Source organism: Polypterus senegalus, chromosome 6 (assembly GCF_016835505.1).
Source record: "Polypterus senegalus isolate Bchr_013 chromosome 6, ASM1683550v1, whole genome shotgun sequence".
In the NCBI taxonomy this organism is placed as follows: domain Eukaryota; kingdom Metazoa; phylum Chordata; class Cladistia; order Polypteriformes; family Polypteridae; genus Polypterus; species Polypterus senegalus.
The window spans coordinates 156,874,788-156,901,659 of NC_053159.1; the positions used below are offsets into that span (position 1 = coordinate 156,874,788).

A 26,872-nucleotide genomic window follows, 5' to 3' on the forward strand; every position below is an offset into this window, starting at 1 on the left:
TTTTTTTTTTTTTTGCTCTTCCAGATTTCCAAATTTGGAGATTGAAACGGCCGAATGGACCACAAACATGCCCAAGCATCTGGTGCGGATTCAAGGAACACTAAAAATGGGTCGGTCGCTCTCTCTCCCCCTTTCTTGCAGAGATAATGAAAGAATTTCAGCTTCCTCTGTCAGCACTGGCATCCTACGGCACAGGCCAGAATACGGGTCACAGATCATCAAGAGGAGTGCACAGCTAAGCGTTAAAAGAAGAGTTTTAAAATAAAATACAAAAAAAAAACGGCCAGTCAGCTACATTTGGGCTAAAGAAAAGTAAAAAATCTCCTTTAAGCCACACACTGTAAAGTGATTAAAGAAAAACAAATCTAATAAAAGACAATGCCATTACACAGCTATGTGCCACACTTGGGGGCCTAATCTGGTCTCTTCGTTTGTGTTTTATAAAAGATCCTTAAAAAAAAAAAAAAACCAAGGAAGACCAATTTGGTGGGGGGAGAAAAAAAAAAGTCTGCTTCGTAGTCACCATTTGTATGTGATGGGAAGATCTTTGGACGTGTCCCATGTGTTCAGATGAGGCAGCATCTCCACTGCCCTTAGCGCATGCCTTCATATTCTTCTTTCAGCTGATGCAGCAGGATACAGCAAACCGTCATTCCAACAATCTGGGGACAAAATGGATTTTAAACAACATTAATACAATTATGAGAAGCACAGGCCGGACACTCAGCCCAACAAAGTCCTCCATCCTATGCATCGATTGTCCAAAATAATGTCAAGTTGGGATTTGAACTCCTCGAAAGTCCTGCTCTCAGTTATCCCAAGTGTCTGTAGTTCTTTGCATTAAGAAAAACCGAACATTTGTACAAAATCTGCACTCATGTTTCTGATACTGTCCCATGTTCCTGATGCACAGTTTAACACTTTGGAGGTGGGAGTGTGTCGACACACATTGGTGAAGGTGGACCAACATCAACATCCAGTTAGGGGGCATTAATCAGCTGTAAATGTCGACAAAACTCGCTGTTACACAATAGTTTGACTCCCTTTGCTAGAAGGGAAATGAACTTTGCTGATTTGACCTCGAATCCCTGCGCATGCATGAGTAGCAAAAAGTAAACGTCTAAAATGGCATCGATATCTGGCAAGAGCGCAAAGCTCCGTGGACGACTTTTTGCATGTTATTTACTGAAATTGAACTCTGACTTATTGGACTCCTATCTTGATGCAAGTGATCTGGAGATCGAAAATGAAAGTCGAGTACCTGCATCAGCAGATCGTAGTGCTAAACACGTGTAGCTGACGTGCGGATCAACGTTCGCTTGGGAGGACCAATGGAAGGCAAGCTGGCTACCAGCCTTCAGACGACACAGCGTGCTAGTGGACACTACGGATTACCCGCCAGTCAACTACTTCAAGCTGTTATTCCAGAAAGTGTCTTTCAGCTTATGAGTGAGGAGACAAAAGAGGTATGTAAATTCACATACAGTAGAGGCTCACGGAACAAAAGTGACATCGGTCTGTCTGTCCGCTTTTCACAAGAGAACTACTTAACAGATTTAGATCGGGGTTTTTTTTTTTTTTTTCTTCTTATTTTTTTCTATAATTTGCTTGAACATTCCGGTTGATTTTCCGCCTTCTCTTATTGCGTTAAGTATCACAGTTCACTTGCAGGAGTGATTTTTTCGTGTTAATTTGAGGAAGAGGCTGCGGGCCGAGGGAAAGCGGGAGCCGGGCAGAACCCTCCTCACTCACCCGCCAGCCTCTGTTCGAATCGCTCTACCTTTGGAGTGGACCTTGCCTCCGCTTAGCTAGCGATACTGGTTTGTTCATCGATTTTTAAACTTTGTCCTGTTTCATTAGTACACGGGTGGAGCAGCGGGGGACGGCTAGTTTGTTATAAATAGAGGTGTTGATTATGATGTGAAACCGTTGGTTTGTGTGCTTTTCAGAAAATAGTTTTTGGGCCAAAATGAGGGAAAAAAAAAGAATAAATTCGCTTTCAAAGAGTTCAAGTAATAACTGGGATCCATTGAGTCCTTTCGTAATTTTAAACATTATATTCACGTCCCCTCCTAATTTGTGAAGAGGTTCAACTCCTCCAGTCTTTCCTTAAAGCTCAGTCCTGGAATCAGCCTAGTGGCTCTCCTCTGGACTCTCTCTTGTGCCGTTTCGTCTTTTTAGGAACGCGGAGACAAAAACTGGACTCGGTACTCTAGGCGAGGCCTCACTAGGTGTGTTAAAGCATTCGACTTGAACTACACACACTGTAAAACCTTTCGTTTTCTTGATCACGTCTCTACACTGTGTGGATGTGTACATTAGTGAGCCCACTAGGACTCCCAAGGTCCTTCTTATAAGGGGTACTTTCAAGTTTCAGACCTCCCATGTGTTTTCAAACCTAACATTTTTACTTCCTACACATAATACGTTACATTAAATTTCATCTGCCACAAACCTGCTCAAGCCCTTCTTGTAATGATTTGACCAATTGCCCATTATCTGCCCTTGTACCTACAAGTAGTTGGGTGGTATCTGCAAACTTAACCAGCTTATGGATTATATTCGTGTTCAGATAGTTGTGTATTTAAAAAAAAAAAGAGCAGCAGCTCCAGCAGTGGCCCCTGAGGGACACCCACTTTTAACAACGCCTAATTTGTCACCCCAAGGGTGAATCAAGTAGTCAAGGACATTGGTGGAAAGTCGAGGTGCAGGGGGTAATGCATTTTAGGGCTGAAGCCAGGTAGAGTTTCTTTATGCAAAGAGTTGTAAGACTCTGGAACAAACTAGGGAGACGTGTACTTGAGGAAGATACCTCGACAACCTTTTAAGGAGAATCTGGAGGAGATGCTGGGACAGCTTACTGTAGCGATTAGCTAAACAAAAAACGGGCTTGATGGACTCGGTGGTCTTCAAGCGTTTGTCAAATTTATGTTCTAATTCTGAAAAAGTTGCCCTTGCCATAACCTTTCCATGATTCTTGTGTGTTTGAGCCAATTTCCCAAACCGACAGACCACACTCTTGATTTCCCACCACTTTTAGTTAACTAAACATCACTAACCTTTCAAGAGGTCCGCTATCAAAAGCCTGGATCTTAGCATGTCACTCGCCCATGTTCAGCGCTTCTCTTTAGTTGTAAGCGTGGCTCTCATAAGGTACTAAACTTGGTTCATCACAACCTGACTGCTAGTCTTGTTACTTTAGTCCCTCTGTGAAAGGCACTATATAAAATAACACAAACTATTGCAATAATGCAACATTCTGTGCTGAGTGCCATTAAGAAAAAGGTACACTGGTTTGTATTTCTACAAATACATCCGTTTAAGTGACATTAAGTGAAGGTTCTTGGGGGTCACACAGAGATGGAAACCTTGTATGCTACACTTTATCAGCTCAGTCACACCTTGTGTACTGTATATAAAAATAAAAAGAATGAACTGATCAGGTACTTACATGTGTGATGCCAAGCCCCACTCCAACTCCACCAATCAGGAGGTGGTGGTCTTGAATCCAGTTCTGCAGTTTAACCACACACCCCTAAAGCAGAAAGATAGACAACGATGTTACAACATGCCACATGAAAGTGTGGATGCTGAAGTCAGAAACACGGGAGATAAAACAATTCAAATGAAAAATCTATTTCTTTATTCTTGGTGGCAGAGAGACCGCCACAACCAGCTTAGTGCCACTGACTGGTCAGATCAGGCAGCCTGTCCAAAGAAGGGAGTTAGCTCAGTTTTATACCAGTTTGTTTACTACACAAAAAGAGGAAGTATGGCAGTTCAATTGGAGGTCCCACCGAGTTGGCAAGTAGCTACAGTAAGAGGACACATTAAATCATTACGTGCAGAAGTACACGGTAGTCTTTATGGCTAGTTTTGCAAGACAGTTACAGAGACAGCACTTTGCAAAACATGTACTTCCCTATTCTTCTGCACCATCAAGGTTACAACACTTCAACGACTATGTGGCAGTTACAATTTAAGAATCTTATTATAGCTTACATTTCGCACATAATGATCATCACACATAATAATTGGTTATACAATATCAAAAGCTACCTTAAAAAAAGTTAGTTTAGTACATTTGTCTTTCAGGAATAGACTCTTACAGCTTAGTGTCTCTATTAGATTACACTTGTTCAGTTAGCGTAATACATCCTTATTTATTAATACATAAGTGACATGTTTCTTATAGTTCTATTAGCACCATACTTTATTTGGAAAGACTGAAGCACCTTAATTCTAAATATTTCTTCCTCAAAAGTCACCTCGAAGTCTGCCACCATTTTTTTGATTCTACATCACAGATGTCATTAGCTATGGCAAAGGTACAATTTTTAATGTTTAGGAGTGCAAAAATGACTTGAAGAACATGACAATCTCTAAATTCCACACGTCTCAATCCAACTGAACATCTGAAGGATGGACTGAAAAAACAAGTCTGTTCCATGGAGGCCCCACCTCGTGAACGTACACGACTTAAAAGGATCTGCTGCTAGCACCTTGGTGCCAGATACCACAGGACACCATCAGAGCTCTTGTGGAGTCCATGCTCGACAGGTCAGACCCGTTTTGGTGGCACAAGAGGAAGCTACACAAATTTAAGCAGGTGATTTTAATGTTATGGCTGATCTGTGTATTTTAGTGGTTAATAGTTAAGATGGATTAAAAACCAACAAAATCTAAATCTTTTAATCTATAATGACTTGCACTGCATTAAGAGATACGTTAAAAATTAGTATATCAAATCTCTTGATTATAGAAGAAAATCTATTGGCAAGAGATTTTTTTCAAATTCCGCCCTCCTGTCAACCATTTTTTTTTTTAATAAAAAAAAAAAAAAAAACACCCCACACGGTCCTTTCACCTCTCATTCTTGTGAATGCTTTTGACAGACACAGTTCCTGCGCTCTCCGCTCGTATAAATTTTTTACATTTTCCTCACTTTAAGTTCCCAATAAAAGATGACTTATTCTGTCCAAATCTTACTGTAGAATTTCATCCCAAAGGGTTATCAACAGAATTAAGGAGAACACGGGCAATCCTAGCACCAAGAAACAATGAAGTCAAACAAATTAATGTGAAAGTTGTCGTCAATTGGTTACACAGCACATTGGTTAAATGTGCATCAATAGACTATGCTGAAGCAGTTGGTGGTGATGGTACGGAAGATGAAATCATCAGCTTACAATATCCCATAGAATTTCTACAACCGTTAACAACGTACGGTCTTCCACCGGCCTTATTACTGTTGAAAGGAGGATGTATTGAAATGTTATTGCGTAATTTTTGTATGAGTGATGGGCTATGCAATAGGACAAGATTAGTTACAGTATATTCAAAACGGTCTGGCAATTCTGACACGTAAAATTTAACAGGTGACAAGAAAGGTAATGTAGCACATCTTCCGTGGTTAACATTAGACACCAAAAGAGATCTTGCTAGGCCATTTGTATTAAAACGTTTACAGTTTCCTGTTAGAATAGCTTTTGTTAGGACAATTAAATTACTAGGACAAACATTAAAAAAAAAAAAAAAGTCGATTTATTAATTAGAGAGAAAGAAACAATATTCACTCATGGGCAGTTATACGTTGCATTGTCACGATGTAAGTCCAAACACGGAATAAAAATTCAATGCGATATTGACGAAAAGTTAATGCAACAAACTGAAGTTTTACAGTAAAAGTGTAAGTTTAAAAAAAGTATTTGCATGTTAATTTGTGAATTTCCCCTTGGGATTAATAAAGTATATTTCAAAGCCAAACAGAACAAAAAATGTATAAAAACGCAACAAATACCTCTAACACAACACGAGCATTTTCAATTTATTACATTTTACTATGGTTAAATACTCGCTGTAATGTAAAATAGTTCTATTATGTATATGTTACAATTCCCATGAAAATAATCTGTTTAAATTGTACATCCGCAAGCGGCAGATCCACGAAGTGGCTAGTGAGTAGCGCCCTCCCTGGGGTTGGCAAGCGAAGCGAGGATATACAGAGAAGAATGGCAGAGAATCCCCACATCCTGGTGTGCAAACCTTGTGGCGTCAGACCCTTCGGAGATTCCAGGCTGTAATTTGTGCCAAAGGCACTTCAACAAAGTCCTCAGTAAAGGGTATGAATATTTGTATTAATGAGAAGTCAGTTTATTTTTAATATATTTGCTTTGTCATCCTAAGGTACTGAGTGTTGCCCGATGGTACGATTTTAAATGATTTTTACACAAGGCTGTAACATAGCAAAAAGTGAAGATCTGAATACATTTTGTGAGCCTGGTACAGTAAACCACAGGGAATCTGGCAAACTGTACAGAGTCTGCACAACTTAACATGAAGGGAGATGGCTGACCAAATGTGTGGACGATATATAAAAAAAAAAAAAATCAGGAACACAAGTTGGATGTGTAAAGGTGATCAACAATGAGCAGACCAAAAAGAGTTCCAGAGTGAAGGTGCAGCAAATCTAAATGAGCTTTCATGGGGGAAGGTCCACTGGTTGGCTTCGCCAAATCACTGGATGTGTGAGCAGAATAACGTTCTTACAATTAAGGATGGTAGCACTCACTTGCATGTTTATGTTTTTTTGACCACTGACTTCAACATCAAATCCACAGTTGTATTTCATTTCAATGCAGCAACTGTCTGGAACAACGTTGACAAGCGATGTGTTAAACCAGTCAGTAAAGTCTGTGGCACCACAACAGTCCAACTGCAAAGGAACACAAAAAGGGAAAAATAGGACTTATTTCATAAAAATAACCAATTACATTGCATTAAACATAAAGAAACATGAGCAGGACTGGAGTTGGCGCTCATGCCAGCACCGTGCTCCTCAGATCATATCCCAGCTTGGTCAGTTTGATGGACTGAACTGATCCAATTCTGTTTGTCACTTTTCACAGGACCACTAGAGCAGGCAGAGGGTCTACTGTACCTCCGTACATGTTCTGACCCTGCAATGGGAAAAGTTGTGACTCGCTGGGTTGGCTACTTTGGGCAGTTGTTCAAAGCTGATCCTCCAGCTAGGACGTTGGATATCTCTGGGTCCTCGGTTCTTGGGGCTGATCCTCCAATTAGCTGTGAGCCACCCAAGTTGGGAGGAAGGCTGCAGGGATCTGTGGTATCCATGGTGAACTTCTCCAGGCTGGTGGCAAGGCTGTCCTCCTGGCATTCCAAGCAATCTTTGCTTCCATTTGGGAGACTGGCATCATCCCAACTGACTGGAAAACAGGACTTGTCGTCTCTATCTGTAAAGGGAAGGGTGATTGCCACCTGGATTGCAGCAACTACAGGGGGATAACACTGCTCTCGGTGCCAGGTAAGGTCCTCGCTAAGGTTGTCCTCAATAGGATCCATGATCACTTGCTCACCTACCAGCAAAAGGAACAGTCTGGTTTTACGCCTAAGAAATCTATCATCCACCGCATCCTGGCACGGAGGGTTCTTATAGAGCGCAAATGTGAATATCGGCAGTTTCTTTGCAGCCTTTGTCGATTTTCACAAAGCGCTCGACTCAGTTGATAGAGCTGCCCTGTGGGACATCCTGAGGGTTCACGGGATCCCCTCGAGGTTGCTGGATATCATGGCCGGCCTGTACACTGGTACTGTGAGTGCTGTGCAGAGTGGAGACGGGACCTCTGCGTTTTTCCCCCAGTCGATTCTGGGGTTCGTCAGGGGTGTGTTCTGCTCCTACTCTGTTCAATGCTTGTATGGACTGGGTGTTGGGCAAGGTCGTGGGGTTCAGCGGCTGTGGGGCATCTGTTGGTGAAGAAAGATTCACGGATCTTGACTTTGCGGACGATGCTGTGATCTTCGCGGAGTCAATGGAGGCTCTGATCAGGGCGCTCAAGAGACTGAGTGAGGAGTCTGAGAGTCTGGGCTTGCGCGTGTCCAGGATAAAAACCAAGATCCGGGCCTTTAATGACCTCTTGGGCACAGCCATCAGCAGTGTATCTGTTTGCGGAGAGAGTATTGACCTTGTTGAGAAGTTTACTTACCTTGGCAGTGACATTCATGTCTCTGGTGACTCTTCCTATGTAGTCAGTAGACGGATTGGGAGAGCATGAGGGGTCATGAGGTCGCTGTAAAGGGGTGTGTGGCACTCCTGATATCTATGCAAAAGGACGAAGTTCCAAGTCATAAGAGTCCTGGTGCATCCTGTCTTACTATATGGTTGTGAGACATGGACGCTATCCAGTGACCTGAGACGAAGACTGGATTCCTTTGGTACTGTGTCTCTCCGGAAAATCCTTAGATACGGTTGGTTTGACTTTGTGTCGAACGAGCGATTGCTCATGGAGTCCTGAATGAGGCACATTACCTGCATTGTGAGGGAGCGTCAGTTACGGCACTACGGCCGTGTGGCGCATTTCCCAGAGGGTCATCCAGCTTGTAAGATCCTCATTGTTGGGGACACAAGTGGCTGGACCAGGCTAAGGGGTCGCCCACATAACACCTGGCTGTGGCAGACAGAGGGTCATTTCCGGAGGGTGGGACTGGACTGGACCGCATGTCTGCCTGGGGGGTTGCAAACTGGGATCCCGAGTTCTTTCGTTGTTAGTGGGTGCAGCAACACACTGTGCCAGTGCATGCTCCCCAAGTTGACCTGAATGGGAAAAGTGGGTACATGAAAAGATCAGGTGGATAACACCACCACTGGGGGTTACTCTGTGGCAGAAGACAATGTGGCAGAGTCTAGGGATACACCAATGCCTCTTCTATGCATGGAAATTGGGAAGGGGGCAAAGGAGGTTTGCACTATGAAGCCTTAGCACCGCATCACTGTGTAAAGCCCCAGGACTGGGCGAGCCTGACAGATTTGAAGGGATCGGTCTTGTTCCAAATGACCATAACAGTTTCTTTGCTATGGGTTTGCCCCAGCATTTCCACCAACCTCTCTGGGAAGCACAACTCTCTCCCAAGAGGCTGGTGAGAAGTGAAAATCAACTTGCTAATGCCCTTTGATGGGTGAAAACTGAAATTAAACTATGAAGCAAATAAGTCCCTCGTTTGTAGTGAACTGAATTATCAGGACACACCAACTGTTCTGTTGATCAAGATGTATTAAATAACCACATAAATGTATTAAATAAAGTGCAAAAAGAAATTTTCAAAATTTTACCATCTCTTGCAAATGGTCCATGGATGATTTTATTTCAGGCTCAGTGGAATACTTCTGCATTGTTTTCAGGAACAAATTCACAACAGTGTTATGCACCTAAAAATAAATACATTTTTCATGAAAAATGGCTTATAAATTAGATAGGAGTAAAGTTTGGTTTTTATATTGATTATAGAGGTACACTGAGAAAGCAACAACTTCCCTAAGATATGTTGAAGGAAGCGTCTGGTCTGCCATTCTGAACCTAAATGGTAGAGTAGCAGATCAGTAGAATACCGAAAATATAGTGCCAAACAAAAGGTATTCGCCCCCTTAGGAGTTTTTGCATTTTACTGGTATACAATATTGAATTTAATTTGGCTTTTGTGTCACTGATCAACAGAAAAACCACTTTACTCAAAGTGAAACTAGATCTCTGTAAAGTGGTCTATAAACTAAACTAAAACACAAAAGCATTCACCCCCTTTAATGTGACACACACACACACACACACCCTCACTGGTGCAGCTAATTGGCCTTAAAAGGCAGAGTTAGTTCAATGGAGATCATCCATCAGTAGTCAAGTCATTTCAATTAATGCAGTATAAAATATACCTTAGCTGGAAGGTCCAACTTGTGGTCAGTCAGTACTGTGGCCTAACCTACACTTTGAAGACAAAGAACACACCAAGCAATTCTGAAAAGTCAGGGAAAAAGAGACAAGAAAATACCAAAGTCATTGAATATCAATTTAAATCATTTAGAAACGAGGGAGGCAACCAGGAGACCTATGCCAACTTTAAAGGAGTTACAAGCTACAGGGGCAAAGACTGGTCAGACAGTGTATATAGCAACTGTTGAAGGGGGCTTTACCAATGGAAGAGTGGCAAAGAGAACCCCACAGGGGTGACAAAAATTTAAAAAAATCCTACAAACCACCAGAAACGCACAGGATATCTGGGCTGGAGTTTGACAGAAAGTACAAGGGACTCTGAAGTCAACTGGAAGACGACTCTGTGGTCTGATAAAACCAAAACTGTTCTTTTTGACAATCAAACTAAAAACTATGCATTAAGTAACTACACATTAAACAAAAAATACCACCATCCCACTGTGAAGTATGGTGGTGGGATCATCACTCTGTGGAGAGGATTCTCTAGGGCAGGGCTTGAAAGGCTTAGCAGGGTAAAATAAATGCTTTAACGTACACAGAAATCAAGCAGGAAAACCGAAGTAAAAAAGGTACAAGCAAAAACTACACAGGAATGGCTTAAAACAACAGGGTTAAAAGTCTCGGAGTGGCAGAGTCAGAGTCCTGATCCCGATCTCAATCCAATTGAGAATTTTAATCAAGACTTGGAAAAAAGGCCATTTGCTCACAATCTACATGTAACCAGACAGAGCCTTAGTACTTGTGCCCAGGAGGGGGGAGAATGTTTCACCCCCCCAGCAAACATCAGTATCCAGATGTGCAAAGCTGATAGAGACCTGTTCACCGAGACTCAAGACTGTCACTGCTGCCAAAGGTGCATCTACGAAATATGGACATAAAGCGAGTGAAAACGTAGGATTCAATCGTTGTGCGTTTTAGACTTATTTTAAATCACTTTGCAGAGATCAGGTTTCATTGTAACCAGAGCCTTTTCCTGATGATTATTTATATATTTTATATATAAATAAAAGTCCACTATACTTCAATTTGTGTTGGAGGTAAAGTCTTAGAAGTAAGATGCATTGGTAGTGAGATTAAAGTACCCTAGTACACCACACATACATACTTTACTACAGACATTCCAAAAAGGAAGTAAATATGTTAGATATAAATACACAATAGGAGAACTGAAACCTGAAAAGTACTTCTTATAAGAAGGACTCGCCACGGTCAACATCCAGGTCATGTACAGAAGCAGCTATCAAAGTTAATGTGATATTAGGTTACATACCTCAATGTGTTACAGTATATGCAAGCCAAGCTTAAGCCGTACAACTCCGTCATTAGTAAGTCCTCCTCTGGAGTCCCCTGTGCAGCTCTGGTACCCGTATTACACACACACACACACTGCAGTGCCACAGAAAGCCCAGAGAAGTGCGAGTATGCAGATACTGGGACTATAGGGGTATGGGGACAGATCAAAGGAAATCGACCTTTTCAGTTTAAACAACTGGAGCTTTAAGTGATATGAAGTGTTGAAAATGATGCAGGGTATTAGTATGGTGGATGTCAGCGGTTACTAAAGGAGTTCTTCAACAAGGACATTACTGGACTTTAAAGCTTCATATGCTCTTGCAGAAACTGGCCTTTTAAGGGCCGAGAGATTTTCCTCCCAAATCACTTCCAGTGTTATTACCACCTCTACCGTAACAGATTTTGAAGAACTTTCAGTCGGCCCACTGTAATGTTGACCAGCAGTAGATCAATCAGAGAACCCCTTTCATCCCCTAATGAACATTTGTTTCCACCGTGCAATGCAATCCAGTCCATCATCTTTTGTCTAATTTGTTGATGAGCTGAGCTGCACACCCTTACTCATGCCAGACTCTATGGATCTTTCTCCACAGACATAAGGTATACCAACTTGAACCATACTAATCTGTTCAAGTACTAGAACTTTATTTTTTCTCCAAAACTTTGGGTCATAAACTTTCCCTTCAGGTCTAGTCACACCCATAGCAAAAACATAATAGAAAAGTATCCACTACTGCAACATAGCCCACCAATCACTCCTTCCGAGTGGAAAAATAAAACGATTCACCCAGTTTCATGCTGGGCCTTTCACAAAAAGGCCACAAACACTACAATTTAAGAGAAATTGAAGCATCCAGAGCTTTTCCTGAACATGCTTTCTGTTGCAGAACAGTGAAGGTTCACTAGGCTTCCAATCTGGTTTTACCTTTAAAGTCAGTTCCTCTTATTTTGTTCTCAATTTCTAATTGTTTTTCCTCTCCACAAATCAATAAATCCTCATCACCTGCTACAACACTATGGGACAAGGACTTTAAAGCAGATTGTCAGGTTAATATTGCCAACTCATTGAGCATGCCTGTCTGCCAAACGTTAAGATATTTTAAGTTATCATCATTCTTGCAAGTTATGTAGGATAAAGATGTAATGTAAAAGCAACATAAAAAAAAAATCACTATTCCAAAAGGACTAATGGATTATTGGTGGCATATAGTAATTTTACATGGCCACAAGATGGCACAAAAGAGTCAGCCAACTAACCACCCGGCTAAATTGCCATCAGTTGTCAAATAATTGATAATAAAACACAGAAGCAGAGTGTACTTCTTTCCACTGGGACAGCTGGAATCCATTATCATTTCAGAAAGTATGCACCAATAGTGGGTTTGAAGATTAGCATGCATCTTAATGCTGGGGTGAAGAGTTCAGGAAAGACAAAAGAAAAAACCTCCAGAGGGAAATGAAAAGTTTCCTCTTTTTCCAAAGCATCGCAACGCAATATTTTAGCATGCAAGTTCAACCTTAGGTTAAAATAAAAAAATTAAAAAAACCAAAACACACACTGGCACCCAAGATTTCTGAAGCCACATAAGGATTCTGGGGCCACTACCTCTGCAATAATCCACGTGACAGGCAGAGGGCGCATCCCTGCACATTGTCTCACGGAGTGACCAGTAAAGAGGCTAGCAGTGGAAGAAAATGGAAACAGATCTCCCTCCTACTGTGGACTTCTCCCCGAGAAATACTCAAACGGCTTTAATTGTAACTAACACTTAATACATCACACGGGAGAGTGTAGTGCAAACATACATTTTAGGTGGAAATTGTGTACGGATAACTCTATAATAAAAGCCTAACTAAGCCGCCCAGGGTTACCAAATGGGCAGTGTGACCTATTGACTGAGAAGGTGGACTGAAAACCATTAGGGGCAGTTGAATACCCACCTTGACTTAATATGTAACAATAATGGAGTCACTTCATCCACTTGTATTCCAACAGCAGGAATACATAAAAAAAAAAAAGTGTACTTGCGAGTGCCAAATACTTTGAATAAATTCATAAAACATCCTTCCATTATTGTACCTGTTCAGATAAATGAGTTAAAACCTAAACAAACCATTATGAAAGAGTGACCCAAGCTCGTCTCAACTGGTGGTTATTAGTCAGGGTGCCAATTATTACTTTTAAAAAGGACTCATTACTATACTGAACACAGAAATATCAAACCCGTTTGTGTTGCATTAATCCAAACAAATACACATCTGTCTTCGATATCACTTTTTTTTTTTTTAATAATGGTGTTTAAGGACTGAAAATTAGAGCGTACAACGGTACCATTTGCAAGACAGACCAAACTGTCCGAGTGTCCAGCACAAATCATTTTTGATTCATTTAAGCAAAACAGGGAAACGATGCAAACTCAATACAGACCAGGATGAGGAAACAGTGGTAAACAGAGCATCATGCTAAATCACAAATACCTATTGAGAGTTGTTTTGCCTGCCTAAAAGTACACATCATTCCCTCAATCCCCTGATTTTGGGATTTACCAGATTCTCAGGCAGTACTTTTAAAACTCAAAAAATTAAGGAAGGATTAAAGAGACACCCCACAGGCAAATTGATTAATAAGATCCTAATTGTTGGGGACCCGAGTGGCTAGACCAGGCCAAGGGGTCGCCCATGTAACACGTGGCTGCAGCAGATAGAGGGTCATTATAGTTTATCAAAAGGAGTATCTCGGTTCATTTCCAAACTCCTGTCAAATCTACTTCACCACTTGTGGATGGAACAAATATATCTGTATAGATCACCTTGATTAGAACGCTCATTTCTTTGTGTCCCCGTGGCCTGTGTTGTCACTGTGCATCTGTAATGAATATGCAAGTGCATGCATTCTCAAATGCAAAAGCCTGTAAATTTTAAGTTTGTGTTCCTAAAAAAGTCCCAATTCTCAGGTGGTCTGAATTTCTGGACTTCTAATGTGTATCTACAGTATATCTAGATCTCTCTCTCTCTCTTTTTTATATTATATATTTGTACACATACAGCGAGCTGTGCTACCTAAGATGGGTTGAAATCCAAGTAATCAATGTGGACCTCCGTGTTAACGTTTGTTACGCACCATGCAAAACCTCAGTCTATTACATGCCATTTGGTACAGGATTTGTAAAAGCGATGTTAATGTTTGTGATGCACTCTCTTTTGCCATGACAGACATAGGAACTGGTCAGGCACTTGACCGTTTATTAAGGTGGATAAAATATATGCATACACAGTACATTCAGACCCTTTCACATTATTCTATTCCAGTTCGTTCGTTCTCTCTCTCTATATATATATATATATATATAAAAAATACAAAAATATAAAATTTTTGCGTTTAAAACAGAAATTACGTATGACCACAACAGTCAGGTTACACAGAGATAGTGAGACAGAAGCAGATTGAGAAAGGCTTGCAGGCTCGCTGATCAACGTATACGAAAATCACAATTGAGGGCCTCACTAACACCCGAACTACAGGCTGAACAGAACCGAATTCGATGGATGCAGTATTCACAGGCTACCACGCCACACAGGCGTCAAGGTCTGATATGGAGGGATTCAATTATAACATTGAAAGAGATTATTGCCTACATCCAAAAGTTACAATGGGAGAAATGGACATCATGTCCGAGTACTGCCAGCACAGAGGGTTAAATTTGATCAGACAGCAACGTGAAATGAACACCTTTAAGCCATCCACCTGAACCGTTGTCTCTTATTTCTGGCGCAAATCCACATTCAATTCATTTTCTACAGAACATTCGGAAATACAATTTGGGTTTTCAGATGACATCGTTTGGCACCACGGCTGCTCCTGACGTGTCTGGCGTTATGCCGACATTTAAAATGTGGGGGCAAATCTATCATAGAATTGGGTCATTAATGCCGTTGCCTCACAAGAGCCGCAAATTTTTCCCTTCCACTCAGTTAGCGAAGCCACTGGGTAATCTGCTAGCAACACTCAACACCTCAGAATAACAAACAATTTAGAAATCTTTGCAAATTTATTGAAAATAAAAAAAAACCTTAATCATATTAACAAGTATTTAGACCCTTTATTCAGTATTTAGTTGAAGCATATTTAGCAGAGATCACAAGTCTTCTTGGATCTTACGCCACAAACTTTACACACCTGGATTTAGGAGTTTCCTGCCATTCTTCGCCTCTCTTACCAAGGCCCTTCTCCAACAATTGCTCAGTATGGATGAGCTTACAGTTCTAGGTAGTCTCTCGGCTGTTCCAAACTTCTTCCTTTTAAGGATTACAGAGGCCACTGGGCTCTTGGGAACCTTCAATGCTGCCGTCCTTTTTTGTAGTCTTCCCCAGGTCTGTGGCTAGACACAATCATCTCTCTAAGCTGAGCAGACGGTTGCTTCAGGCTCACAGCTTGGTTTGGTCTCCGATTCACATTGTCAGCTGTGGGACGTTCTACTGTATAGACAGGTCTTTGTCTTTCATGCTCATTGAATTTACCACAGGTCGACTCCAAATCAGATGTAGAAAACAGATAATCCATGGAATGGGATACACCTTAGCCAATTTTAAAGTGTCACACCAAAAAGTCTGAATACTTTTATCAATGTAATATTTCAGATTTTTTTTTTTTTAAAATGTTAAACTTTGAAAATTCCCAAAATCCTAATTTCACTTTAATTCTTGGGTATTGAGTAATGTTTGAAGAGAACAGAAAATTAAAACAATTTTAGCTAAAGGCTGAATCTTAAAACAATTAAAGTGCAGGAGTCTAAATACTTTCTGAAGGCACATTTTATTCCAAGCTTAAAAATGTAAAACTGACACCCCAAGCAGAAACCTCCAACTGCTCCATTGAACCCTAGCAAACTTTGCTATGACCCTGCCAGTTAGCACAAGTACAGTTTTAGATTCCGATTTTTATTTAAATGCAGTCATTCATTTTCAAACCCGCTTTGTTCAAATCAGCTGTCACGGAAATTGTTGAATTTTATACAGTGAACAAAAAAAAAGAAAAAAAAAGAAAAAAAATGTACATACATACACACTATATACAGTATATGATATCTCTATATCCATACACACACACACACACACACTTTTCTCAATATAAAATTAAGATGCCCAACAGGTATTCCCAAGAATAATTAAATTTATTGGAAGTCAGAGCCGTAAACTCTTCATCTTGAACCTTTACCGTCTCTTTCAACTCAATTATTTCAACAGATATGAAAGTTCTAAAGCCTCAGGTAAAAATCACCCAGGGAATCAGCGGTCACGTTTGTGTCACAAAGTTGCACAGGTTCATTCAGGGTTTTCAAGAATGAGAAACTTTATTTGAATACAGCATAATAAAGCATAAAGAATAAAGCTGGGAATGTCTGAGGGAAGAGGGGCAAGGCAGTGAGACATTAGGACAGCCACATTGCAGTCTTTTAAATGTTCGAAACCACGAGTGACATGCAGAACACGCAGCAAGCAGCTGCCGATCCGCAAAGAAGAGATGAAATGCTGTGTTTGTTTCCCATTGTATCACTGGTTACGAGGGGGGTTTCAGAAGAACAGCCACGTCCTCTTGGGGCCGCGTTCACACAGCGTTGAGGAGTCTGTGTGTATGCTGCCATTAATGGGTGCAAGGACAACCTCAACACTGGATGGGACACTAGCCCACAGTGGGACAGGTTCAGGCACACAACTGCACTCGATTATAAGGGGCCAGTTTAGTGTCACCAATCAAACTCCTAAGCTCATACTGGAGATGTGATGGGACGGCCAAAGTACTACAAGAAAACTTATTCTGACATGGGGAAAATATGCATATAGCACACGGATTGTGCCTGGGCCCTTAATTTGAAGCCAGGACTTGAGAGCAATACTCAAAAGAAATCATGGTTACCAATCCAAAAGAAGCAAACAGAAAAGGTCAGACAGACACTTCATTCCAAGACACATGTTGGGACCCTAGTGCTTAGTGGACAGTTTGGCATTTAGTTTTCCATCTGCAACAGTTTTACAGGAGGAAAGCAAAGGCAAACACACTTCTCTATTCAAAAAGAAAAGGTGGTGGTGGAGGCGCCCCATCACACTTTCAAATCTCAGCTGTTTATATTAAGCGTTAAGAGTATTCATCCAGATGGCTCATGAGTGCGCACACACACAATATCAATTGTACTCTATTTGATTTCAATGGTATGTTTTGTGCTACTTATTAGATAAGAGGATAAACCAATTCATTATAGTCACACACTTTCCAGTATTTTACATTTTTTTACATTTCCTGCTAGCATACTCAAAAGAAAAGGCGTAGCAAACAAAATATCCTTCTACCATTTTCTAGGGTTTATTATTCTAAACTAGTTATGTTTTTAAATCAAGGCGTTTTTTTTTTTTTCTTTTAAGTGAAACAGTCCTTGCTTTTCTTGTCCTGTCCTCCTATATTAAAAAGGCAATAGATTTAAAAATGTCAAATTAGAACCAATTTTTTTTTATTATTATTAAAGTGCCAAACGACATGAATAAGGCAGTAACTACAAGAATCAGATGTCCTAGAGCAGCAGGCCTATAGACAGGCTTAGACCCCCCTTCCCTGACAGCAGAGACTGTGGAGTACAATACATAAAACAATATGAACGAGATGTGGAACAGATCTATTGCCACAGTGGAGGTCTAGTAGACCAAGAACAGAAGCACAAATTGAAGTCACCAGTTGTGCTAGTCATTAGCTTTTTCTACACTTTGTGGGATGTTTGGGGGGGTAGGGGGTCCAAAAAAAAAAAAAAAAAAGTTTACACCACTCAACAGGAAACACTGCATCAATCCTGGACAAATTCCTCCATTATCTGTATCCTTTCCCCCGTGTCACCAAACTCAGGCCTTAATCTAGCAGCAGTACTGGTTAAAAATAATCACACTGATCAACAATGACCTTCCTCATCATTATACACGATTCACAGCCTGAAAATGAGCTGCATCATGCTGGAGATAAGGAAGCCCATCAGACATCTTCAAGTACCAAAGAACCAAAACTATGGTCCAGTTAGCTACTCAAAGTGAACTTCATCCCATGATTGTGAAATGACTAGTCTTTCTCCGCTTCACAGATTTTATAAATGCACCACTCCCCCTTGTACAGCGTAGTTGGGTGGTAGGAGCACGTGCAGAAAACTCATCATAAAATGTTAAACTCAGCTTTTTTTTTTTTTGTTCTTTATTTCACCTTATACAATTTCTTGTATTAGGAATTTGTTAAGTTTTCGCATACCCCTTGGGGTCAGTGCGCAGGGTCAGCCATTATACAGCGCCCATGGAGCAATTGAAGGTTAAGGGCCTTGCTCAAGGGCCCAGGAGAGTAGGATCTCTTTTGGTAGCGACGGGGATTCGAACCAGCAACCTTTGGGATACCACCGCAGATCCTTAGCCTCAGAGCCACCACTCGTTTTGTGGTAATTAACACATCCAGAAAATGTGTTAGAAACAAAAACACTGAAGAATTTTCTTTCATAACTAGAGGCAAGGCAAGTTAGAAAGTCAGTATAAAAGGTTAAAACCTTTATGTCACTCACTGTAGGAAAAAAAAAAAGTGACCAGTCTTTTGTGTTTTATAATAATGCTCATCGACTTACGGCATGATTTGCACGCCTAGAACTTGCGATGCTGCTTTTTGGCACTTTAACAAGATGGCACTTGAACACAGAAGATTTAAAAGCAGCAAAGTCTTGGATGCATTTTTGAAATTGTTTTACCTGGAGCTCCCCCACCCATGTGGCTAAATGGGGAGGCCTTCCTAATTAAGCGGCTGTGGGAGAAAGTGATGAAAGCTTTTATAACCAGAGATCAAAATATTTTATGGAATCGCCCAAGATCTTAAGTTAGAAAATGTACACGTGGTAGAATATTCAGGTGCATTCTGGCATTTGGTTTACTGTTTTCAAACATGCAATAATTTTCATTTTCAGAGATTACATTTATGCAGATTGACTGTTTTGACAAGGAGTTATATTTAAAAAAAGTGATTATAGTATAATATGTATTATTACAGTACATCTTTTTTAAATGTTAGTTGTCAAAACCCAGGCCTAGAGAAGTTTTTGGTGAATACAACAGCTTTCACAGACACTAAATTCCAGCTCGTGGGATGTAGTGAATTGCATCAATTGATGTACTTTGGTTATAAGTTGGTTGTGAAGTGTCCATGACAAACTGTTCATACCTCTTAAACATTAAATATTTGAAAGTGTGTAGCACATCAAAGCCTGTATATAATCCATTTTGCCATCAGAAGTGGACATCGGCTGAAGTAAAAAAGAGGAAAATGTGCAAGTAGAAATAGAATAGGAAGAGTAAAAGGACTCCACAAGTAAGGTCAGACAATGTTTCTTTTAAGGAAAACAATTTTAGCATAAGGCTGAAGCTTAAAAACAATTAAAAAGTGCAGGGGTCTAAATACTTTCTGAAGGCACAGTTTATTCCAAGCTTAAAAATGTAAAACTGACACCCCAAGCAGAAACCTCCAACTGCTCCATTGAACCCTAGCAAACTTTGCTATGACCCTGCCAGCTAGCACAGGTACAGTTTTAGATTCTGATTTTTATTTAAATGCAGTCATTCATTTTGAAACCTGCTTTGTTCAAATCAGCTGTCACGGAAATTGTTGAATTTTATAAAATGAACAAAAAAAAAAAAAAAAAAAAGAGAAAGAAAAAAAATGTACATACACACACACTATATACAGTATATGATATCTCTATATTCATACACACACACACACTTTTCTCAATACAAAATTAAGATGCCCAACAGGTATTCCCAAGAATAATTACATTTATTGGAAGTCAGAGCCTTAAACTCTTCATCTTGAACCTTTACCGTCTCTTTCAACTCAATTATTTCAACAGATATGAAAGTTCTAAAGCCTCAGGTAAAAATCACCCAGGGGATGCCAATAGATCTCACCCACTCCACCCTTAAACTCAACCTAATTTCTTGATAAGAAGTGGACAGACAGTGCCAGTCAGCACTTACCAGACCTCTGTAAACATAGGCAGAGATTCCAACGCCAACTTCCACGAAAAACATTATGATCATCAAAACTGTAAACTGCAGAAGGAAAAAGAAAGGTTTAAAATAAGTACATTAAACCTAACTGTTCCCAAAACTACTAATTAAAAAAACAAAAATGCAATAAATGAACATCAGCCTGCATACTCAGAGGGATCCAAAGCCAAGATCTGTGAGCTGAAACCATGAGCATGAGAGGAGGGAGAGGAAGAAAGGAAAAAGGGCCGGGGAATGTCTTATTTGGAAGTGGCACCCTTTAGCATTCAGCAGAGATCGCTACAGAAGAAACTAATACATGTTTTAATACTCAGATCCTAGGAACATTAATAACTAGGGATGTTGTAGTCATATTAAAATTCATATTTCAAGTATATTTAGAGGTGATCTATTGTTAAGCACAGCTCCTCTCTTTAATGATTAAGCTCCACAATGCTAACCACAGGAGCTTAATGGACTGGTCTCCATTAGTTCGTAAAACTTAATACACTAAATGTCTCAAGAGCCTCAAGATGTGGCAGATTTGAAAAATATGCTCTGCTGAAACAGACCAGACTAAGCTGTTAGAGCAGCCAGAGACACGGCAAAAGACCACATACTACACTGTGTACTTTATCTGCAGACACAGCTTTGTTACAAATGGAGCCCCATTCACAGCCAAAGTACACAAGAGTGGAGGAAGCCTGATCTACATAAAGAGCTGCAGGAGATCTCAGTGTCCATGCTGGCAGCACGAATTCACTTTAAAAGGTCAGTACAGCGTCTCTCTGCCTATGCACCTTCATACCAAGTGAACATGTAAAGGTCCCTAGACAACTGTAAAGACTTTGTGCTTTATTTGCCAATTATCAGGCAATATTCCGATGCACTGCAGCATATTTTCTCTTCACTAGCCATCAGATGTAACCCAGCATGAATTAAGAGCAACAGTCTGTAAAGGGCAGAGTACAAGAATTTTAGTCTGCACTTCTAGGGGTGACAGGGTAGTATAGTGACCAGTGCTGCCTCCTCACAACTCCAGTACGATGTCTAAATCCTAGCCTGGTCTCTGTGGAGTTTGTAGTTCTCCCTGAATTTGTATTTGTTGTTCTTTGGGTACTCCATTTTTTTTCTTCTGTCTCCCAAACACATACAGTTTAGGTTATTTGGCAATCCTAAATTAGCTTGGTAATGATTGGATTGATTAATGTGCCCAAAAAAGTACTGACTTCCCATCCAGAATGGCTCCTTAACATAAGCCTAATGCTGTCAGATTGGGCTCCAACCTCTAGGACTCGAAACTAAACTAGATTTAACCATGTTCAGGGAAAGATGATTTGTAAAACAACAATCTATAATGAAGAATGAAACACCACATGCATGTGCCTTCAGAAAAGCAGCAATAAAACGGGGGATACTGGAGAGAATAAGGAAGTTACGCACTCACAGGTTCAGATCCCACCATTAGCTCAATAAGACCTGCAACTCAAATACCTAATCGCCTCAAAGTGTATTGTACCCATACACAGAACTTTGAATATACACTATATGACACTTCAAAAAGGGGCTATAAAACATTAACTAATAATGGAAGTAATAAGGCAGGGAAGCCAAAAGGTGAAGTATAACTCGATCAGGGCTTTTACTTTCTTTCAATTGTCTGTTTGAGTGGCTGGTTAAACAGACCATCATACATGACGGATTGGTTTACTGGGCCTTGCAAAGCCACACAGAAACAACCGATTACAATGAAAAGCGAATAGAACAACCGGGACTAAAACCACCATAGCCTTGCAATTCATAAGATACTATAAAGGCCAACACCTCAGTATGCAACTGAAAGCCGGAATGGCGAAAGTGTGTTCTCAGCAATAGGCTCAGTGTGTGAGCCCACAGCTATCTGTCAGAGTTCAATAACCAGCCTTTGTAAATTTCCTTGTTTACATTGCTCAAGTCCTATAAAAATAAACTCAGAAATGAAAGAAGTGAAAAGACACAAGAGACCAAGTTCACTCCTCTACCCAAACAGGGTTTTTCCTGGAATACGAGAACGCTCATGGCTCTTCTGGCCAATATGGGACACCACACACACATGGAGGAGCGCTGAAGGAAAGTAAGGGATGCACGATAAGTATGCCATCTAAGCCAAGAAACGATCCTGCACCCTACCCCAGGGACACTAAAATGCTGTGTCACACTTACACACACTTCTGCGTTCAGCGAGTGAACCTATCACATGCATCCTTAGGAGGTGCAAGTTAAAACTAAACACTCTGGGGTATGGCAGGGATGAAAATGAGGAAAATATTCAGACTCAACATAGACCGTTTGTGAATGAACATTCCAATCTTGGTCCAAGGAGATACTGTAAGATGCAGCTGTGCTAATCACTACATCACCATGCCATCCTTCAATGAAATCTCCTTATATTTTGGTAAGATATCCATCCATCCATCCATCCATGTACTAACCTGCTTGTCCTGTTCAGGGTCATAGTAGAAGTCATTCCAGAAGGACTGGGTGCAAGGCACAAACCAGTATGGATGAGGCGCTAACCCATCTCAGGCACTCTTCAATGTGCGGTCAAACACACTTACATCGGAGGCCAGTTTAGCGTTACCAGTGTGCCTATACTGCATTTCTTTGGCATGCAGAAGACAACGTAGAGTGCATTTTTAAATAAAGATCCACTGCTGCCATAAACAGTGGGGGGGTACTGTAAATAAACCACCGATCGCCACAGCCAACCAAAGGAAAGCAGGAGACGGGCATGAATGGTAATAAATTGCTTTGCCACTTATTTATAAGCATTTTAGTCCAAATAAAACACCATTTTCTAAATCGGATTACTTTGTTGGCGGCCTAAAACAAAGTTCTTTGTATATAGTGTCCTCCATCCTAAGGCACTTTCCAAGTAAATTTTTTTATGTAACGGGACTGGCACCTGATGAAAGGGAGTCGTCATTCCAAGAAACAAGAGGACTGGCAGCCACTCATCTTACAGATGTCCTCACCAGATGGCCACTGAGCCAAATGGTTGAACTAATAAGAACATTTAACCGTAAAAAGAAAAAATGAACAGATTTCCTCCAGAGGGGAGAAAATGAAATTCATGTCAGTAAAGAAAACCAGACTGTCACACTGAAAGGGTTAAGTTAATGGCAGATATAGGGATCTGATCTCTTGGAAGGGATGGCCATGCTAATGTAGGCTTGTTTGGACCTCTTCAGTGCTCAAGGTCTGGAAATGTACAGGTACTGCAAACAAGTTAGGACAATGCCGGACATTAGGAGACCAAAGCTTTCCTTATATATTTGATTATCTAATGGTGTTTCCATTACTTGCATCTTGTTATTCAGTGTTGGGCTACTACAAGCCGAGATCTGGCACAGGGCCAAAAACCAACCTTGGACAGTATGCCAGTCTACCAGTAGGCATACCAATACTCGAGTAGCCAAATCATTCTACAACAAGTCTAGTCTATGCAAAGAGGGAGAACAAGCAAAATCAACATGGGAGACACCCAAGCATAAAGCAAACCTTTCCTGTCCATAGATGACCAACCTGTTCCTTAATTGGCCATCTTAACAGGGCTGTAAGAGTAACAAAGATAACATTACATGAGATAGCATTCCTAGTTCAAGATGGAAACAATTACTACCATAAAACAGGGGTTATTCTAGAGACGCTATAGTCAAAACTTTAAGCCTGCTTGAAAGCCTAATTTTATGGTCACTTAGTGTGGAGGAAACCCGACGATCAAGTAGTACAAAACACACACACTCAGAGAAAATCTTGGCAATCAGCAGTGCTAAAAGTTATGTTCAAAAAACTTGATCCTTCCATTATGAAACCCACTAAAGCCAAGTCAAAAAGTGATAGAAATGTTTGCTTAGTCATCCCACACAAAGTACTAAACTGTGGCCAAGATGCTCATATTTTAACAACCTAACGCATATACTCAAGAAGATATCATAGCTATCTTTGATATTAATCAAATGCTCCAAAGGACCCAACACAATCTGAACATTCACAAAGGCTAGAACAAAACCTGGTTTAAGAAATATTCTGAATTACTTTTTATAATTCTTCAGTAATGAACAGTTGAGTCTCCAGTAAGAGAGGATTTTTGAAATGAGTGTAAACACATCCAGGCTATTTAGATAGAGTTACCGTCCAATAAGGAGGTTGGCAACTTTTCCAGTTTTGCTATTGGAGAGTTTAAGACTGGCTAAAACTCAAACCTGGATTCATTTTTGTTTGGTTTCTGGATTTGATGGTGCATATCAAGGCTTTAGATTTTATAATCCCCCCCTCCCACTATATGAAGCAATTTATAGTAATTTATGAACAGCAAATTGACCATTTCGGTCAGCAAGCACATTCGCAACTGTGGGCCTTATTTTTGCAGATATTTAATTTTGCTGCCACATAGCATTCTCAAACAGTCCCAATTCAATTCAGGGTCACTGGAGGGACAAGGGCCTATTCTGGCAGCATTGGATGCAAGGCAGGAAACAGGCATGTACTGGGCCAATGCAAAGTTGCCTTTTAACATAAAGTGCACACTTTATGGTGCATAAAAGAATAAACCAAACAAAGAGAGAATGTGCACAAGTCCAAAAAGAACACTAGCCAGGCATGGGATTTTTGAACCTACGATTTTAAATGTGCAAGGCTATAGTGATTAGAACTGCAACAATGCCACTTTCGTAATATAAAGTGTTAATACCTCAACACTCTCTATTGGAATACGCAGAATTATAGAATTATGTGCTTTGCACCTTTGGGGTTTCTTCCTGGCAGACCAAACAGATCTGGTTCCCGATTTATGCAATTCCCCCTGGACAGCAGCCCATCTACAAAACTGTTTTTAGAACTCTGACAGACACTAGATCTTGTGCACAAACCTGCAGAAAACATGGAATTTATCACAACACTTCTAAACATAAGCCAAGGGCAACATTTATACCTACCAGCTGAACCATGATTTTACTCTCCAACAAAACAGCCATGCATCCAAAAAGGGACAGGAAGAAAATGAGGATGCCTGTGGCAAACAGTACAGTAGGTGCACCAGAGGAGATTTCTTTGACGACCACAGACACGTCGTAGAAGTTGAGCTGCACAGAGCCCCCCACGCACATGAGCACAATCCCCGAAATCTACCAAAAGAAGACAATTAGCCCCTGAATGAGACAATGCATCAGACCGGACTGCAATGCAGCGTTCACTTGCTGTGGCGCCGAACGCAAATACAAGCTCCCGCGAAGGAGAAGCTCCAGATAGGATCACATGAAGAGAACCATTCTACAATTAGCAAAACTAAACTCTTCAATAAACACAACATAAAAGATAACCACTTCAACAAAAAAGGCATTTTATGTTAAAATTCTATTTACAGTGATACGACACACTACAAACACTTCTTATTTAATAGCAGATCAACTGCGACTTCGCATCTCTCACACAGCCCGAGCGGAAAGTCACGTGATCACAACAAAGTTGATAATTGTGACGCCACAAGAAGACAAATTCCCATAGCACGTGAACGCTGCATTGGAGCTCGCCGAACATTGGGATTCTTACCCAAAATACGGAGTTTAGAAGGCAAAGAAATAATTTAATCCATAGCAGTTGGCGCGACTTTACCATCTTTCTCTTTTTGTAAAGAATAAATTCATAGAAAGTCACAAAATACGAACAAAGAAAGAGCGCAACGAGACACTCAAGTAGAATCGGCGCCGACTACCCAAAAAATCGCAGACCCATTAGAAAGCAGCTCGAGCTGAACGGGTGTTAATAAGTACGAGTACCTCATTAAGATCAATCAATTAGTGGTGCGAACGACGAAAATATTCAGTAATTTATTAACCGTGCATGTCTGAGTTTCGGATGCGTGCTTCAATCGTTTTAAAGTTTTGTCTCATTTAGAGAAAGTAACACATTTTGAACAATCTAGCGTCGGACTAAATTAGAAACTGAAACAATATTTTTTAAAGCAGAAGAAATCTTAAATATCTCATTAAGGTACAAGTGGACAAAACCGAAACGGGGACTGTAGTTGGAGGTTCTGGCCAGTGGCCACAGATTTTAAGAAGTAGGGGAGGGGTTTCTTTTAAATGGGCGTGGTTTCTCGGTTTCATCGCTCCAGTCATTCCCTCTGTGGTAATGCGTGCGGAGGGTTATATAGTATACGGCTAATAAACGACGAATCATTCATATTTTAAGAGGAATTTGTGCTTAACATATTTTAATTCAAATCGAAATGAATGGAGGTTTCCAATATAAGCCAGTCTAGCGTGCTAATGGATAAAGTATGGTCGCCAGTCCACCTCCTCTAATTATCAAAACTAAACGCAATCCACTGTATACAAGTTCGTGTCATATTTAAAAATAAATCAAGTTAATGATTCACTGCTTTTCTGTACAGCAGGCAAATTTCTGCTAACTGGAAATGCAGCATTATATTTTAATTTTTATCCATTAGGTCAGCTGTTCTCAGTCTTTCCGGCCTTGGCACACAGTTTTAACTGGCTTTGTTAGTGATTACTCTTTTTGTAGTAATAATTTTCATGTAAACTCGTCAACTGTTTCCCTGAGTTGCCCACATTAACAAATAACAAAATGCAAGTTCTGTATTTAAATACACTACATAATAGATAGGGAGACACGGTGGCGCAGTGATAGCGGACATAATAGATGCAAAACGCACGGTACGCATCCAAAAATAATTCGACACAAATATG

The 26,872-nt window shown here is 40.5% G+C and overlaps 1 protein-coding gene across 1 annotated transcript; it reads right to left on the reverse strand.

The window, feature by feature from the left end:
• On the reverse strand, window positions 1-25,908 carry LOC120531736 (CD63 antigen-like). Its single transcript, XM_039757416.1, has 7 exons — window positions 25,713-25,908; window positions 25,100-25,288; window positions 20,112-20,186; window positions 9,128-9,223; window positions 6,572-6,715; window positions 3,452-3,535; window positions 1-662 (listed from the first exon to the last, which is right to left on the reverse strand). The coding sequence occupies exons 1-7, from the start codon at window positions 25,776-25,778 to the stop codon at window positions 594-596; spliced, it is 723 nt and encodes a 240-aa protein (XP_039613350.1). The 5' UTR covers window positions 25,779-25,908; the 3' UTR covers window positions 1-593.
• Window positions 25,909-26,872: the final 964 nt, after the last annotated feature.

Excerpts from the sequence above, each read along its gene's own strand:
- LOC120531736 (XM_039757416.1), bottom strand. The coding sequence starts at position 25,778 with ATGGTAAAGTCGCGCCAACTGCTATGGATTAAATTATTTCTTTGCCTT. Across the intron at positions 9,224-20,111 it reads CCTATGTTTACAGAGGTCTG|GTGCATAACACTGTTGTGAA; the intron begins GTAAGTGCTGAC and ends ATTTATTTTTAG. Across the intron at positions 663-3,451 it reads TGGGGCTTGGCATCACACAT|ATTGTTGGAATGACGGTTTG; the intron begins GTAAGTACCTGA and ends TTTTGTCCCCAG.